This window comes from Canis aureus, chromosome 8, assembly GCF_053574225.1.
Source record: "Canis aureus isolate CA01 chromosome 8, VMU_Caureus_v.1.0, whole genome shotgun sequence".
Lineage (NCBI taxonomy): Eukaryota > Metazoa > Chordata > Mammalia > Carnivora > Canidae > Canis > Canis aureus.
The window spans coordinates 65,628,853-65,647,382 of record NC_135618.1 but is presented as its reverse complement, the minus strand read 5'-3'; the positions used below and the strand labels follow the sequence as shown (position 1 = coordinate 65,647,382).

Here is an 18,530-nt window from a genome sequence, read left to right as displayed (position 1 = left end):
CTTTCCATGGGCATCTGCTCCCCCCTACCCCACATTCCCCCGCCTCCACTCTTTTCATCCCTAGGGAGACAGGCGACACTTCCTGAGGTTGGGGGAAGGGCCCCTCAGTTTCCTTCGTCCTCCCACCTCGTGGGGGAGTCAAGACTCAGTGGGCGGTGAGCGGCCAGACGTCCCTCTCTATGGTCTTACTCCCCAGGCCCCTCCTCCCTAGCACCCGGCGTGCCTCTATGGTTCTTCCTGTCATTAGTCGGGAGGGGGCGCTGTGCGCAGGCGCGGGGTGAAGTCGCGGCGGGGCCGGAAGGAGTGCAGCGGCGGCCTCGGCGGCGGCGGCAACGAAGCTGTCGGCGGCCGCTTCTGGTGACTAAAAGCTGTGGCGACAGAAGCCGCCGAGCCCGCTTGGCGAGCCGGCGAGCTGAGTGGCGAGTAAGTGTCGGCCGCGGGGCGCGCCCAGCTCCTCGGCAGGCCGCGTGAGGCGAGTGGCGTCTCAGCCCAGCGCCTCCATTAAGCCCCAGGGTGGGGGCGGGGGCGGGGGCGGGGGCCTCGGCTGTGAGGGGCGGCGGGGCCGCGGAGTCGGGGGCGCGGGCCTGGCCCGGCGGCCTCCCGCAGGCGAGCGGGCCCGGAGCCGCGCGGGGCCCCGCCGAGGGCCGGGCGGCGCGAGCAGCGGGGCTGGCGGTGAGGCGGGAGCCACAAAGGCGGCGGCGGCTGGCGGACGCTCCCCCGCGCCCGCCACTTCGGGAAGTTTCGCGGGCCGGTCCCTCGGCCTGCTGCGCGAGGGCGAACGCGCCGAAAGACCCGAGTTTCCCGGCGGCACCTCGCGGGAGGCGGCGTCGGTGGAGCCGAGCGCGGCCTGGAGCGCGCGGGCGGTGATGCACTGGGACTCTGAACTCCGGCGTCCCCCTTCACCCCCCCACCCCCCCGGGGCCCAGGGGCGTCGGGCCTCAGTCCCCAACCCTCCCGACTCGGTTCAGGAGCGCCGTCTTGTCGGGAAAGCCGGCGGCTCCCACCCAGCCCTCGTGAAGACATGCAAGTGCGTCAAAACCCTCTGCAGCGCGGGGAAGGCGAACCCGACAAATGTGCCTGGAGCGCCGCGCAGTGAACGAGACCGGCGTTCCCGCGTGGGACGTGGCTGGAGACTGCGTGGAACGACGGTCTCAAAACTTTGGGCCACTTCAGTCCTGTGCGAGACCCACCCCCCCGTCTCGCCCACCGGCGCCCCCCCCCCCCCCAGTGCCTGCGGGGTCCCACGTAAACCAGCCCGGGGCCCTGTAAATAACTCGAGTACGTTGTGATAAGTGCCCGGGTATGGCTTGTCCATCCAAGTCACTTTGCTAATGCAAAGAGAAGATTTTTTTTACCCTGCAGGGAACTGGGAGAAGACAGGGAAGATTTTAGGACCGACCTCAATTTTAGCACGCTTGCCTGAAAAAAGACTGCCAAGAAACAGCCTTGCTTTGTTCTATTTGTTGTATAGGTAATTTATTGGGGCTCGGGGTACAGACTGGTGTGAAACTGAGGAAATCGCTGGAGAACTGGAGCCAGATTTGGGATCTCCCCCCTTAAACCTAAATAGAGGCTAGCGGGCAGCAAGGTTTTTTTGTTTTTTTTTTTTTAAACCTGCCTTCCAGCCCGAATGGAGAAATCTAATAAAGGAAGTTGAAATATGAGTCAAGAAGACTGAAAGTTTATGAAATAGGGTCGATGAGAGCACCTGAGTTTGCTGACCCTGATGGCTTCTATTTAATGAGTAGTTGCTATATTCTAGGCTGTGTTAAGGTCTTTTCAGACCTCATAACTAATTCTCATAGCTGGCAATATTTTACTTTTCTTGTCAGTAAGACAAACATGATGCTAGTAACTATGCTAGGTATTGTTCTAAGCATTTTTTAATGTAATAACTCCTCTAATCTTCAGTAATGGGGGTTCCGTTATTATTTTAAAAGGAAGAAAACGAGGTACTGAAAAATAAGTAGTCAAAAAACTCCCACAGAGCTGGGACTTGAATTCAGTTTGGTTCCATAGCTCATGCTCCTCCTACTAATTACTTTGCCATCCCTGTAGATGATATTTATTCGAAAAGTTCTTCTGGAGTATTTACTTTGTGCCAAGCAGTATGTCCTGCGGCTAATGGAATGAATAAGATGTCGGGTCCTCCATCCTTGGAACTTGTTTTAGCAGATAGCTATTTAATGTAGCTTTCTAAGTATTTGTAGATTATTATTGTGCCAAGTACTTTGAAAGATTGAGATATATTGTGTGAGTGAACAATGGGGATTGGTTAGGTGTTTCTTTTTTTTTTTAAGATTTATTTATTTATGATAGACATAGAGAGAGAGGCAGAGACACAGGAAGAGGGAGAAGCAGGTTCCATGCTGGGAGCCCGACGCACGGGACTCGATCCTGGGACTCCAGGATCGCGCCCTGGGCCAAAGGCAGGCGCTAAACTGCTGAGCCACCCAGGGATCCTCCTGGTTAGGTATTTCTGAGGAAGTGATATTTAAGATAAGAAACTCAAAGATGAATGGAGTTAATTTGGTCAGAAAGAGGCAGTGAAAAATAATCAGCCAGCCAGAGGTAAGAGGAAGGAGCATGGCCCGTTCAAGCCCTGAAAGAATGGTGAATGGAGGAGAGGTGTATGGTGAGGCTAGCTATGTCAGCAATGGTCCTACGAGGCAGCGTTTCACAGGCCACGAAATTTTGGTTCTATGACGAAATCTTATGATTTAAAAGAAACAGCACCTCAGTGCCAAATGAAAATAAGTGGGAGAGTAGAACCTATAGGCACTTTTGGGGTGGCAGGGGCAGCTTATGAATTCACAGAGGATTCACCTCTAAAAAGATTGAAAACCATGATCCCCCCCCTTGTGAATAAGGATGTGCTTGCTTATTTCAGTTTCTGAACCAATTTTCGGTTGACATTTGAGGAAAATCATAAGGTTATATGTTAAACTCTTTAACCTACCTAGTGAAGATTCTGAGTTTAATTTTTGGGTTAAAACCCTTCCCATTGTGGGCAGCCCGGGTGGCTCAGCAGTTTAGTGCCGCCTTCAGCCCAGGGTGTGATCCTGGAGACCTGTGCCTATCTCTCTCTCTCTCCCCTCTCTCTCTCTCTCTCTCTCTCTCTCTTTCTCTCGAATAAATAAACACAATCTTTAAAAAAAAAAAAAAACTTTCCCATTGTAAAAAGACACTGATAAGAGGATTTTTAGGATTCTTGTAAACTCTGATAACACTCCAGACTAATTGCCCACATAATTATATCTGTAATTATGGATGCTATTTTACCTTTCATTTTGTCTGCATATTAAAATATACACACATTACGTTTTCCTACTCTGAACTCATCACCTGCTTTGTTCTTTCTTAATAGTATTGCTATCCTCCAGTCACCCAACATCTAGGTATCCTTAACATGTTGGTCAACTTCGACTCCTTCTTGCCTCATGGCTCTTTACCTACAAAAATTCTGTTGAATCTAACTTTAGTTGGTATCTTGTATCATTTTCCTCTCTCTCTGCTTGCTGGTTCTCTCTAGTTCATACTACGCTGCCTCTTGTTTCCTGGGTTTCTTGCTACCAGATGTCTTTTTCAGTCTTACACATTGCAGTTAGTTTGATTTTCCTAAAGTACAAATCTTTATATTGCTTCTTACTGGTTAGAAAATAAAATTTGAATTGTGTTTCTGTTATCTATGGATGCATAAAACCAAGTCACTCCCAAACATAGTAACTTAATATGACAATTTTGTCGACAATTTTGTGTTAGGATATTGGGAAGGACTAATCTGGGCTGTTTTTTCCTGATCCACGTGTTGCTAGCATAGGTAGTAGGGCTAAAGCTTCCACTTCCAAAATGCTTTTTCATTCCCATGCATTGTCAGGGACTGGTGGAAAGCTGGGCTCAGCTACATTTTCTTTCTCCAGGTAGTGTCAGGGCTTTCCATATAATCTCTCCATCAGTAGTCAAACTTCTTAAAGGTGATTCTGGGCTCCAGGAGTCTGGGTGGAAGCTGCTTAAAGGCAAAGCTTGTAATTAGCACAGTATTCAGTTTAGCTTAAATATGGGCTAAGCTTCTCTGACTTCCTGCCATCGTCTAACTGGAATAGTGTCTTTATTGCACTAATTCTTTATATTTTGTGGTGTACTTACTTTGTATTTGCTGGTTGTACTCCCAAGGTTTTTGAGGCAAGATCCATGTTGGATTTTCTTTGTAGGTGTTCCCAACGATGCATAACAATTTTTTTTAAATATTTATTTGAGAGAAAGAACATGAGCGGAGGGAGGGTGGACAGAGGGACCAGCCGACTCCTCACTGAGCACAGAGCCTGATGGAGGGCTTGATCCCAGTATCCCTACTGAGATCATAACCTGAACCAAAGTCGGATGCTCCACCGACTGAGCCACCCAGGTGCCCCACAACTGTTTTATCCCATGTGGCAAGACCACAATGAATATTTGCTGAACTCTTTAGTGTATTTTAATTTTAAATAGTAATGTAGAGGCGCTTGAGTGGCTTAGTTAAGGGTCTGACTCTGATCTCACTTCTGTCTTAGCCTCAGTCAGGGTCCTGAGTTCAAGCTCTATGTTGGGCTCCACACTGGGCATGGAGTCTACTTTAAAAAATAATAATAATTCTCCTTTAATATGGAAAAGTCAGAAAATATAAGAAAGGAAAAATATATATATTAAGGTTATTACTTAGAAATAACCATTATTAACTTTTTGTTGTGTTGATTTAATGTTGATTAAATGTTAGTATAGGCTTACAATGCATGAATAATCAAATAATGGTTAAAACGAGAAGGTAGAATTTAAATGAAGAGCAATACTCACTTATAATCACTTAAAAAACCATGCTGGGAAGAGGTATTGTGGAGTGGTATGATGTGGGCAGCCTGTGCCTGGCTCTGCTTTGCCTACCTTTCCCTGAAATACTGAAAGAGATTAATTCATTAAATTGGAAACATCTTGTATTATTACACTAAAATCAGTGCTGCAGAAGTGACAGACATATTTTTGGAGTTTACTCTGGAAAGCAGGAACACTACAAAACTCCAGGACAATGCAGTGTTATATTAAGAACATGTGGAAGGAAAAATGGAGATGTAACACGAATAGAAGGATGAGAAGAAAATGACTTATAACTGAAGAAAATCCTGATAAACTCTTGTCACTTAAGCCATGTTACCTGAGTCTTGCTATATATGGCTCTGATGAACAGCTTCAGTCTCTGACAGAGGAAGATGTGTTTTTGGAGCCACTCATTCATTCAGCAACTGTGTGGGACACAGAAAATACAGCTATGAATAAGAAAGATCTAGTCAAGGGTCTATGGAGAACACAATTTAAATGTGAACTTTCATGTGTTGATATATCTTCCAAGGAAGAAAAAAGATAATGAGGACAGTTGTAGGAGGTGGGAGAGAATATGGAATTGTCATCTCGTTTTCTTTTTACAATAAGAAAATCTTACTACATAAGATTTTCCAAGGGGAAATGAAGTGATGAAAAGCACGCTAACTTTTGTTTCTAATTTGGAAGCATTATCTGATACACTGACTGTAGAGTATGGCTGCAGATGTACATATGATAATTTTTACAATAAAAGAAAGAGGCAAGACCTAAACTATTTTGTTAGGTAGCATTTCCCATTTCTGGATTCGACATTTGTTTAGCTATTTTCTTCAGCTGCCTGATGAAGAAGCTACTTCCAGAGGAAAAATCGCAATTTCTCATAGAAGGAAGTAATAGTGAATAGTTATAATAAGACTAGCAAAAGTAACCTGGAAGATGAAAATAAAGCCATCCCCCCCACATTTTCTGTGTTGTCAACTTGCTAATAAACACTGTACATCCACTGTGTACTTGTGGTAACAAGCTCCTGTTCTGGTGGCATTTACCATTTACAAAGTGGCTTCATATTTCCTACACAGCCTTACAAGGTAAGAATAGCTCTTTCCATTTCTTAGGGAAGAGTAAAAGTCATAATGTGACACTTGGTACTAGGCACTAAGGTAAATATATATATTTAATTCAATTAATTTTAGAACAACTATACTCATTTTACAAATTAACTGAGTCTAAGAGATTAAGCAATTTATATAGTCATTGATTCACTAAATGGTGAAACCAGGATTCATGCTTATGTAGTTTGATCTGAAGCCCAGATGAGAGAACTAAATGTGAGGAACTTGAAAGACCTTTGCAGAGAAGCTAGTCAGGAGTAGATATTCCCTCATCAGGCTCCTTTTCTCAGCTTGGGGCCATTGTATGTACCACTCATTCATGAGGAATCTTGCTTCTAAAGTACCACTAGTAATCTATTTTAACTACAAGCTTGATATTCCTAACTAAATTAAGTATATATAGAATGAATCACATTTCCCTTTGATTTCTAGTATAAAATTGAAAGAACATTGTTGTTAAAAAAAAAACTAGTTAGTTTAATTGTGTTCAAAATACTTTTTAAAAATTGTATTTGAAAAGTAAAGTTTTGAATAGATACAGTTCAAATTTGACATTAGAGCTCTTTTTTCTACCATGCTATTTATAGATGTCATTGTTCTTTCAAGTGAGATTTGTAATTTTTAAAAATATACTTTTGTCCACTTAAGGATACCAGAAAGTTATGTAAAATTTTTAAGTAAATCTGGATACACAACTTAGTATTCTCTAAGTTGGAAAAATACCGATGTTACTTGACTGTTAACTCTTGGTAGACATGAGAAGCCAGGGCCTGGAGTCTACTTTTTCTAAAGCATATGGTTTTTCCCATGAAGTCTAAGTAAGTTGAGATTTTCTTAGAACCAGAGACATTGGTTCTTAATTATTTTCATTTTTCTCATTTTCATCAAAGTAAAGCAAGAAAATGATTCAAATGTCAAAGTACTACTGTTTCCCAGAGGGAACCACATTTTTTCTCTTATAATGGTTCCCCTCCCCCCAACTTTAACATTATGAAATACATTACACACAAAGAAGTTTGACCCCAAACAGTTTAGGCCTGTGCCTATACTTCATCTAAATGAAGTCATTCAAGGTATATTTTCTTATGTCTGGATTCCTTCACTCAACTATTATGTGTCTGAGTCCATCCATTGTTGTGTGTGACCCCAAAGAGTTTAGGCCTGTGCCTATACTTCATCTAAATGAAGTCATTTGAGGTATATTTTCTTATGTCTGGATTCCTTCACTCAACTATTATGTGTCTGAGTCTATCCATGTTGTGTGTGACTTCATTTTTGTTATATAGTTTTTAATTGTGTGAACGAACTACTGGGTGTTCATTGCTTCATTGATGTGAGGCCTTTTTAGTTTTTGACTTTTAGAAAAATGTTGCTGTGAACTTACGCATAGATCTGGTACACTTAAGCATACAATTTTACAGAGCATTTTATCTTCTGATAAAAGTTTTACTTCTGATAAAGTATCAGGCTGGCTTGCTTGCTTATTTATTTATTTATTTATTTATTTATTTATTTATTTATTTATTTATTTTTGTATGGTTGTACCAATTTATTATCCCACCAGTGGTATATGAAATTCCCCATTGCTCCAAGTCCTCAATGGCACTTGGTCATTAATTTTTCAGACTTTTAAGAATTCTTTGAGTATATAATACATCATGAGGGTTTTCTTACCCTTAAAAAAAAAAAAAAGAAAACGCCAATATGTAAAACTACATAAAACATATGTATGGTTTAATAAGTTATTATAAGATGCTAGTATCCACCGCCCAGTTTAAAACATAGATCATCCCCAGACCCCGTCTGTGTATCCTGTCCTGATCATAACTCATTCCTTCCCCCCTAAAATTAGCTATTAGTCTAACTTTCATAATCATTTTCTCGTATTTCTTTATGGTTTTATCACTCAAGAGTACATCCCTAGGTACTATAATCCTGTTTTAAATTTTTTATGTATTTTTTAAATCTAAGGTTCCTAGGATTTTCATTCCTTTTCTTTTTTCCTTGTAATTTATCTGTTGAACCTGAATCAGTTGACCTGTAGTTTCCCAGAGCCTAACTAGATGTGCATTAGATTTTTAAAAACTTATGATTCCCCTATAGAGCCTTTTTTTCCTGGTACTCCCTCACTAAGTACTAAGGAGTAAGATTTTGCTGGGTGGGACTGAATTTTGGAGGGTCACAAATCACTGTCATATCTTAAGATCTTTTCACACCTTTGTAAAAGCACTCTCATTGAGAATACATGGTCTGGATTGCATATTTATGGTCCAATTCAAAGTTTCAGTTTTCTTCTAGCCTCTATTCTAAAAATGTGTCTGGGTCCAGATGCTTGTCCAAACTCGGTTCCATCTCTTTCACAAAACTGTAGATAGTGTTCTTTCCTCAGAAGGCACTTAGGTGTTGTCTCTGTGATAGCAGCTGGTGATATTTAAGGTCTAGATCCAGTAATTCATTGAAGATTGCAAAATGATATTTGAATTTTTAAAATTAATACTGGAATACTTTCATAAGAAACCATTATCTTGTCTATTTGGTTATCCAGTGATACACAGTTCATATAGGAAAAGCAAGAAAGTACCTAATACTTTGCCTTTATCTTATGTGTTTTATGTATTTATTTTTAGAGAGGGAGAGGGGGAGAGAATATTAAGCAGGCTTCACGCCCAGTGCAGAGCCCAAGGTGGGGCTTGATTTTACAGCCCTGAGACCAGCTGAAATTGAGTGGGATGCTTAACTGAGCTACAGTTTTTTTACCAGTTTTAAAGATATTGTATTACTTTTGATATCATACTTTGAAAATGACCACCTTAAAAATAATTTTGAACGTTTTCATTTATATGTTTTCTTAAGAGATTCATGCCATCTTATTTTTATTGGAGCTCAAAATGACCCATGATGGGCCAGTCTGGGTAGCCTCTTCAGGATTTTTTTGTTGTTGTTATTCTTACAGGTCCCAGTCTTTGAGAAATAGTTTTTGATAGCTTCCTCGATATTTGATACAAGGTGTTGTAGGCTCACTTTGTTAAGATTCCTGCTCCAAAATTAGAATTAGTAATTTCTACAAAAAAGCCCTAATTTCTTTTGGTGGGAAATAGTATTTCAAGACCGTAATTTGGGCACTACAGATGTTCATTGCTACAAGTAATTTGTTGTCTTCAGTCCTTTCTTTGGTGGGGGGGGGGGGGGCTGTACAGAATTAAAATATTTTATGAGTTCACACAAATATTTATAATTCAATTTTAGGACTGTTGGGATTTTACTTAAAAAATTTTTTTATACTGAGATTCTTGATTCTCAAGGGCACAGGGGTTAATAGAATATTCCATAACTGCTGATCTTTTTAACTTTTTTATACACAAAAGTATTAGAGTGAAAGTCTTAATGTCATAGCTATTATTACATGACTTTAAAGTTTTGCATATGGGGGATCCCTGGGTGGCTCAGCGGTTTGACGCCTGCCTTTGGCCCAGGGTGCGGTCCTGGAGTCCTGGGATCAAGTCCCGCGTCAGGCTCCCGGCATGAAGGCTGCTTCTCCCTCCTCCTGTGTCTCTGCCTCTCTCTCTCTCTCTCTCTGTCTATCATAAATAAATAAATAAATCTTTTAAAAAAAAATAAAGTTTTGCATATGCTTCCCCTCCCCATAATTTTTATAATTGTACTATGTCGCTTAATTTTAGTTCCTGTTTAATCTTTATGCTAATAGCATAAAGCTATGCTATGCTAGCATAGCATATGTTATGCTTTATGTAATATGCAAGTAATTACATATTTAATGTTTACTGCTAGTCTTTGTGTTGGTGCTTTAGTCATTTTGGTTGCCTAAAGTTTATTTTTCTGTCAAATTCCTCAGGGAGGTCCTGTAAAAATAATATTACATAAGTTCTTATATGTTGGTAAATTTGTGAACCTTTTCTTTGAAATTACTTTTGCTGGACAAAATGTCTGGCTCACATTTTTAAAAAAAAGTATTCCATTTTCTAATGGCAGAAAGCATCACTGTCAAAGTCTGTTAATAATTTTCTGTCTTTTCAATGTCTCACGCCCAAGCCATAAAAGGATTTTTTTAAGTACGTCTTGGTAGTTGTCATTTTGGGTGGGTTTGTGTGTGTGTGTGTGTTTTGTTTTGTTTGTTTTTTAGGTATTTACTACATTCTTTTGAAATGTCTGTACATTTATACTTTAGGAAAATTTTTTTCCATTACAATTTTTAGTATTCCCTTTCAATTTATTGGAGAGCTGCTGTTTTTGATGGTGGACAGCCTTTGCCCTGAATATTTGTTCCTTTATCTCTTTTTCTATTTAAAATTTTTCTTTCACCAAACAGCATGTGTTGTGTGTTTATTCATGCTTGTGTTCCTTCTAATTTATTCTTCTTTCCTGAAACTGTTTAAAATTTGTTTCTTTCCTGAGATCGGTTATTCCATTTCTGAGTTTTCTAGTTCTGATTTATATTGTTGTTTTATCTATTATTTTCTTAGTGTCCTTTAGGTTGTTACATCTTTCTGGCATGTTTTCATTGTTTATAAGGATGTTTTGCTGCTGCTTTTTTTTTTTTTTTCTTTATAGGAGTTTTGACGTCAGTTCTTTGCTCATTTTTATTTTTCAGCAGAAATTTTATAAGCCAGAATCTGCTCATTTTTAATGAAATTGGTTTTCTCGGACTTTTAGAAAGAGAGTAGTTTAGGATAGCTTTTCTTCATAGAACTCCCTTTTCATACAGTGTTCAAAATATGACAGCTTGCTTTTAGAGACTTCCTAGCTTTGTCCTCTATTATTAGACCTGCCCTCTCTTTCCTTTCTCTTTACTGTCTCTGTCTTGACTCAATTTTATTCTTCCCGGCTTTTTGTCTCATTTGTAGGGCCACATCCTGCAAAGGAGCCCTGCTAGATCAGGCTTGAAACTTTATGGGTCCTAGACTGCTTCACTCTTTCTTGGTGGCATTCCCTGCACTCACTTTTTGAACTTCTCAGACTCCTTCCTTTTTTTTTTTTTTTTTTTTCAGACTCCTTCCTGTTGTTCACAGCTTTCTCAGATTGGCCTATATGTTGTTTTGTTTTGTTTTGTTTTGCCTATGTGCTTTTCAGTGAATACCTGTTGGTTGGTTGGGGGTTGTCCTCTTCTCAGGTCCAAATGATTTCCTATGATATCTGAGGCACAAATGGTACTTCAGAGATCTTGTGGCTCTTGGTGATTTGTTCTCATGGGCTCATATTTGGGAGTTTGTAGTGATTCTTTCTTAGTTTTTTCCTAAATTGGAATTTTTTGGTTTTAGATGAGAATTTGGGTAGGTTCAAAAACTGTGGTGCTACCATCTTCCCAGAATTCCCTTATGGTTTCAGTTTATGTTCTGATGTCTCACAACGTTGGGCACTTTTTCATTTGTTTATTGGCCTTTTGGGTTTCCTCAGTAAACTCACCATTGGGAGTTCAAATCTTTTAGCCCATTTTTCCTTTAAGTTGTCTGGTTTGTGTGTTTTTCAGTTACCATCTAAGTGTTCTTTATATTTGTTGGATAGGAGCCCTTTGTTTTATGTATTGCAAATATCTTCTCCCAGTGGCTTGCCTTTTTCATTCTTAATAATTTTTTTTGTGAATAGAAGTTTATGTTTTTAATGTACAATGTTTCAATCTTATATGGATAGTACTTTATATATCCTGTTTAAGCTATCTTCTCAACCCCAAGTTTGTGAAAGTATTTTTTTTTATGATATTTTCTTGAAACTTTTTTACCTGTTCATTTAAATCAAGAGTTCACCTAAAGTCATTTTTGTCTAAGGCATGAGGAAGAGACCTAGTTCCTCATTCTCCACCTCCCCCCCCCCAATAGCTTTTCTAGTACAGCATCATACAGTAAAAACATGTTTTCCACTGCTCTGCAGTGCTACTTTTGTCATAAGTCAAACATCCACATATGAATGAATCTGTTTCTGGATTCTGTTCCAGAGGTCTGTTTTTCTCTTCTTTTGCCAATACCACATGGTCTTAATTCCTGTAGTTTTGTATTAATAAGACTTGCTGTCTGATAGTGTAAATCTTGCACCTTTCGTTTTTCTTTATGAATGCCTTGGATTTTCCTGTAGATTTTAGAATCATGTAGTATACACCCACTTTTAAAAATCTAAGGGGACACCTGGGTGGCTCAGCGGTTGAGCGCCTGCCTTCGGCTCAGGGTGTGATCCTGGAGTCCCGGGATCCAGTCCCACATCGGGCTCCCTGCATGGAGCCTGCTTCTCCCTCTGCCTGTGTCTCTGCCCTGCCCCCCACCCCCCCGTGTCTCTCATGAATAAATAAATAAAACCTTTTAAAAAATAAAATCTGATTAAGGCTCTATTAAATCTGTAGATCAATTAAGGGGGAATTGACCTCTTTACAAAATTGAACTTTCCAACCCATGAATGTGGTATGTCTCTCACTTAGTGTTCTTTGGTTTCTCTCAGTGATATTTTATAGTTTTCTGTATAAAGATCTGGCGCATCTTTTGTTGCATTTATTCCTTGGTGTTTGATAGTTTTTGATGCTACTCTAAGGAGTATCCTTTGAAAATACTAATTGTTTCTTACTAGTACAGTGTTCATTTTTATATATTGGCCTTGTATCCAAAGACTTTGTTGTTCATTCCACTTAGTATTCTTTGTGGGAAAGTTATTAATTACTGCTATAGTTTCCTTATTTAGTAGAGCTCTGTTCAGACCTAAAATTTTCTTTGTTCAGGGACACCTAGCTGGCTCAGTCCACAAAGCATGTGACTTTTGATCTTGGGGTGGTGAGTTTGAGCCCCATGGTAGGTGTAGAGATTACTTAAGTAAATAAATAATTTATAAATAAGTTTTCTTTGGTAAGTTGTATCTCAAGGAATTTGTCCATTCAAAATTTCAGGGCAGCCCCAGTGGCTCAGCGGTTTAACGCCACTTTCAGCCCAGGGCCTGATTCTGGAGACCCGGGATAGTGTCCCACATCGGGCTCCCTGCACGGAGCCTGCTTCTCCCTCTGCCTGTGTGTGTCTCTCTCTCTCTCTCCATCATGAGTAAATAAATAAAATCTTTAATAAAAAAATTTAGATTAATTGGTATAAAAATATTCATAATATTCCTTTAATATTGTAGAATCTGTAGTGGTATTTTCTTTTACATTCCTGATAATAGTTATTTGTATTTTCTCCCACTTTTCCTTGATCAATTATAATAGAAGTTTATCTTTTTAGAGAAACAACTTTTTGTTTGGATTTTTCTCTGTATGTTTATATCTGTTGATTTCTGCTGTTAACAATTGCCTTCTATTTTTCTGGTTTGATTACACTTTTTCTAGCGTCTTAAGATCAGGGCTTTGATCATTGATTTCTTGGTCTTTTTTCTTTTTTAAAATAGTATTTGGATGTAGAAATTGCCCTCTAAACACTGCTTTAACTCTAGCCTATGAATTTTGATGTATTTTGTTTTCATTATCATTTAGTTCATCCAGTCGAAATACAGTAGTTTCTAATTTTCATGGTAATTTCTCCTTTAACCCATGAGTTGAGTTTGCTTAATTTCCAGCATTTAGAAATTTACTAGTTACCCTTCTTTTACTGACTGTTGTCAGGTACCAATATACTGTATGATTTTGAGCCTGTGAAGTTTGTTGAGACTAGCCTTATGACTCAGGATATAATCCATTTTATAATGTTCCCTATATACTTGGAAAGAGTATGTGTTCTGCAGTTGTTGGGTGGAGTGGTCTGTAAATGTCAATGAGGCCAAGTTTGATAGTGCTATTCAAGTCTTCTGTGCAGCTCTAAGTGTGGATTTGTCTTACTTCCTTAGGTCTGTCGACTTCAGTTATACGTATTTTGAAGCTATATGTTATCAGATTCTTATACATTTAGTATTGTATCTTCTGTGAGTTGACCCTCTGAACTGGATGAAATCTCCCTACTCATCTCTAACACTTAGGTCAATTTTATTAGTCTCATAGAGGTTTTCATGGGAAAAGGGAAAAGATTAAATAGTTGAGAGGAGAGCTTCAACATAGAATTGGAATTTATTTTAAAAATCAGATGGACATTATATGACTGAAAAATAAAGTATCTTAAATTAAGAACTTAACAGGGCAGCCCGGGTGGCTCAGCAGTTTAAGCGCCTGCCTTTGGCCCAGGGTGTGATCCTGGAGTCTTGGGATCGAGTCCCATGTTGGGCTCCCTGCATGGAGCCTGCTTCTCCCTCTGCCTGTGTCTCTGCCTCTCTCTCTCTCTCTCATGAATAAATAAATAAAATCTTTTAAAAAAATTAAGAACTTAACAGTTTTTGATGTTCAGGATATTGCTTTCCATCCTTTTAAAGCTTTTTCTTATACTTAACAGTGCTTATGTTGTCTGTTACATAAATATATTTTCCAGTGTTATTTAAGTTATATGAGATATTGACTTTTAAATAAATTGGAAAGTGATCACCTCAGTAAGTTTTAATGTCCATCATCTCATATGGACAGCCCCTCCCCCCCAAGAAAAAGAGAAAAATGTTTTTTTTCCTTTTGATGAGATCTTTCGGGATTTACTTTCATAGCAGCTTTCAAATGTGCCCTACAACAGTGTTAACTATAGCCCTCATGTTACCTTATGGCCCCATTACCTATTTATTTTGTAACTGGAAGTTTGTACCTTTTGACCTCCTTCATCCAATTCTCCTATCTAGGTAACCACATGTGATCTCACTTTTTATGAGTTTGGGTGTTTGGGGACGTTTGGGATGTTTTATTGGGTTCCAATATGTGAGATCCTATTTGTCTTTCTCTGCCTCATTTCACTTAGTGTGTATAATGCCTTCAGAGTTCATCCATGTTGCATATGGCAGGATTTTCCTCTTTTACAGCTGAATAGTAGTCACTTTCTAGCATCTTTTTCTTTTCTTCTCCTTTTTTTTTTTTTTTTTTTTTTAAATTTATGAGAGAGGGAGCAGAGGGGGAAGGACAAGCTCAGCGCAGAGCCCAACATGGGGCTCAGTCTCAGGACCCTGAGAACATAACCTGAGCAGAAGCCAAGAGTAGACACTTAACTGAACCATGCATTAACTGAGTGAACACTTAGGCTGTGTATGCGTCTTGGCTATTGTAAATAATGCTGCAGTGAACATGGAGATGCAGACATCTTGACAACATTAGTGATTTCTTTTTTTCCAGATATATACCCAGAAATGAAATTGCTGGATCATATGGTAGTCTTATTTTTAATTTTTTGAGACACCCCCATACTAGCTTCCATAGTGGCTGTACCAATTTACATTCTCTCCAGTAGAGTACAAGGGCTGCCTTTTCTGTGTGTCCTCACCAGCATTTGTTATCTCTGTTCTTTTGGTAAAAGTCATTCTAATAAGTGAGAGGCTATAGCTCTTGGTTTTGATTGGCATTTCCCTGGTGATTGATATTGAGTACCTTTTCATGTACCTGTTGGTTATTTGAATATTTTATTGGAAAAATGTCTGTTTAGATCACTGTTTTAAAATTGGATTATTTGCTTTTTGGCTATTTAGTTGTAGGAGTTCTTTGTATATTTTGGGTTTTAACCCCTTACTAGATATTAAGAACTGCAAATATTTTCTCCCATTCCATAGGTTCCTGTAATTGCTTTTTTAAGTAATATTTTTTATTCTTTATACATTCCATCTGTTCTTTGATCTTTTATTTCTCTTCTGTATGTTCTTTTGGAATAGTTATTTATTTTTTTATTCTTTTTCCTCCCTCTGTTAGCTTTTAGTTACACATTCTTTTATTTTTTCCTTAAGTGATGTTTTCATCACTTAGAATGCCCTTCACCAAATACATGGGAAGAGTTTTGACAGTCCCGCATTCTTAAGGTTTTTTTTTCTTTTTCAGATCCTTTCGAACAGATACTTACCATGTTTAAATATTAGTAAACACATACGTGTATGTCTGCATTTGAAAATGGCAGAGGGAAACAATAATGAAGAGGTCATTCATTTGAACAACTTTCACTGCCACAGGGGACGAGGTAAGTGTTCTTTTTCCCTTTCATCATTGCTTTTTCTCGTTATGGTACAGTCATAGTTCCTTTGAAATGAATCTGTTTTGCACTATGAGGAACCTAGAGATACTTCATTTTTTGGACCTTAGAACATCTGGTGTATTGGACTCATGAGACTAGAATTTTGTGTCAAATGGTGATATATACTGGTATGAATGAAGTTTAAAAATTAAATTAAAAATTAATAAGCTGGGATCCCTGGGTGGCTTAGTGGTCTAGCGCCTGCCTTCAGCCCAGGGTGTGATCCTGGAGTCCCGGGATCAAGTCCCACATCAGGCTCCTTGCATGGAGCCTGCTTCTCCCTCTGCCTGTCTCTCTCTCTCTGTCTCTGTGTCTCTAATGAATAAATAAATAAAATCTTTTAAAAAGTTAATAAGCTATTAATGAACAAGCCAAAATGAGCTGTGAATGTGTAGTCATTGGCTCTTAAGGGGTGGGAGTATGGAAACTGGCAGTTCTGTTTTTGAAGGAATAAGATCTTCAAAGAAGTGCTCCTTCAGGTCTGTATGATCTGAAAGTGCTACTATAGCATTTTTGCCCCCTAGTATGATGCTTGATTTATTTTTTGCCAGAAGATTCTGGTTGCCTTATAGGGAATTTTAGAACATGTATTCTTTGATTTTACAGTGTTTAAAATTTGGGGAAGTTCATTGATTCATAAAGGGAAGGGAGCTTGCATTTCTGTAACATTCCTAAATGCATATGGAGTTTCCAGTCAAATCCTAATTCACATTTACACCTAGGCTGAAAGGAAAAAATGGATGCTGCTGAGTAGGAAAAGTATTTTTCCAAGTATAAATTCCATGGAAGGGGGCACCTGGGTGGCTCAGTCATTTAATTAAGTGTCTGCCTTAGGCTCAGATCATGATCCTGGGATTGAGTCCCACATTGGGCTCCCTGCTCAGCAAGTGGTTGGCTTCTCCCCACCCACCCCCACATCCCCTCCCCTTCCCTCCTCTCCTTACCTGTGCATGCATTCTCTCTCTCTCTTTCTCTCCCTCTCTCTCCAATAAAATCTTTAAAAAAAAAATTCCATGGAAGAAATTTTACACTTTTTTTTTTTGTCTTTTCCCATTGATAATATTTTGTGCTTACGAGGATGATTTTTTTTTCTCAGGAGAGGGTAAATTATATACACTTGGCTTTCAGAGAGCATTTAAAGTTGAGCAGATTTTATTAGGCAGATAAATTGAGAAAAATAAAATGGTTAAACTATGTAAATTATGAGTGCAAAAGAAGTACTAATTCTTTTAGGATTTTATTAATAGTTTATTCTAACTTGGTAGTGAGAGAACCGTAATTTTTTTGGATGCACAAATTTTTAAATCTTAGCCATAATTTGTATGTGATCATTTCCAATTTTTTTGAACATGTATATCAAATTAATGTTGTAGCTCTTTTTTAACTGGATTTTAAATCTACCTGAACAGAGTGTCCAAACAACTAATTCTTTGGGGGAGATTATTCACTTTGAAGGTATATTTTTCTGTTAGATGAGTTTTGTGTATTTAGCACCCAGCATGAGGATTTTTTTCAGGCATGCAGAGTTGTTTTGTCTTTATGTGCTGTATTAATAATTCTTATTATGCCAGCCCCTGTAGGTTTTTTATTTTTAAATCCTCTTTATTGAGGTATAATTTATTTAAATGCACACATTTTAAGCATATAGTTCAGTGAGCTTTGAAAAATGAATATAGCCATACAACCATCCCCTTTACTCATGATAAGGAACATCATTTCTGTCATCCCAGAAATGTTCCTTTATGCCCCATCTGCGATCAGTCCTCACCCTACTCCTGGACCAAGGAAACCACTGACCTACTTTTTGTCACTTTACAGTTTCATATAAATCGAACCATACAGTATATATTCCTTATACCTGAACATTTCTGCCCACTATAATGTTTTGAGATTCATCCACATTGCATGTATCAGTAATTAAATCCTTTTTAATTGATGAGTAGTATTTAATTGTAAGAATTTTATACCCAGTGAAAATAGGCTTAAAAATGAAGGTAAAATAGGGATCCCTGGGTGGCGCAGCGGTTTGGCGCCTGCCTTTGGCCCAGGGCGCGATCCTGGAGACCCGGGATCGAATCCCATGTCGGGCTCCTGGTGCATGGAGCCTGCTTCTCCCTCTGCCTATGTCTCTGCCTCTCTCTCTCTCTGTGACTATCATAAATAAATAAAAAAAAAAAAAATTAAAAAAAAAAAATGAAGGTAAAATAAAGGTGAAAAGTACAGGAATGAAAAAAGATTATGCAAATAGCACAAAAAAGAGCTGGTATGTCTATATGTTATCAGATAAGGTGAACATTTTAACCAGAAGTTTTGTTTTGTTTTGTTTTTAGATTTTATTCTTGAAAGCCACAGAGAGAGAGGCAGAGACATAGGCAAAGGGAGAAGCAGACTCCCTGCAAAGAGCCCGATGTGGGACTTGATCCCAGAACCCCAGGATCACGACCTAAGCCAAAGGCAGACACTCAACCACTGAGCCTCCCAGGCGCCCCTAGCCAGAAGTATTAATAAAGATAAAGAGTTTATAATGGTA

The 18,530-nt window shown here is 39.0% G+C and overlaps 1 protein-coding gene across 7 annotated transcripts in view; it reads left to right on the top strand.

The window, feature by feature from the left end:
- The first annotated feature begins 260 nt into the window (after positions 1 to 260).
- RNF216 (ring finger protein 216) overlaps positions 261 to 18,530 on the top strand; it is a 161,203-nt gene continuing 142,933 nt past the window's right edge. For 3 of the 7 annotated variants that reach the window (XM_077907698.1, XM_077907697.1, XM_077907695.1), the window contains exons 1-2: positions 263 to 423; positions 15,811 to 15,946. In XM_077907698.1, coding sequence (XP_077763824.1) covers positions 15,880 to 15,946 — 67 coding nt within the window. In that variant the 5' untranslated portion in view covers positions 263 to 423; positions 15,811 to 15,879. Of the gene's footprint in view, positions 424 to 15,810; positions 15,947 to 18,530 lie in introns of all 7 variants that reach the window. The other 4 variants (XM_077907700.1, XM_077907699.1, XM_077907696.1 and 1 more) reach the window with 2 other exon arrangements.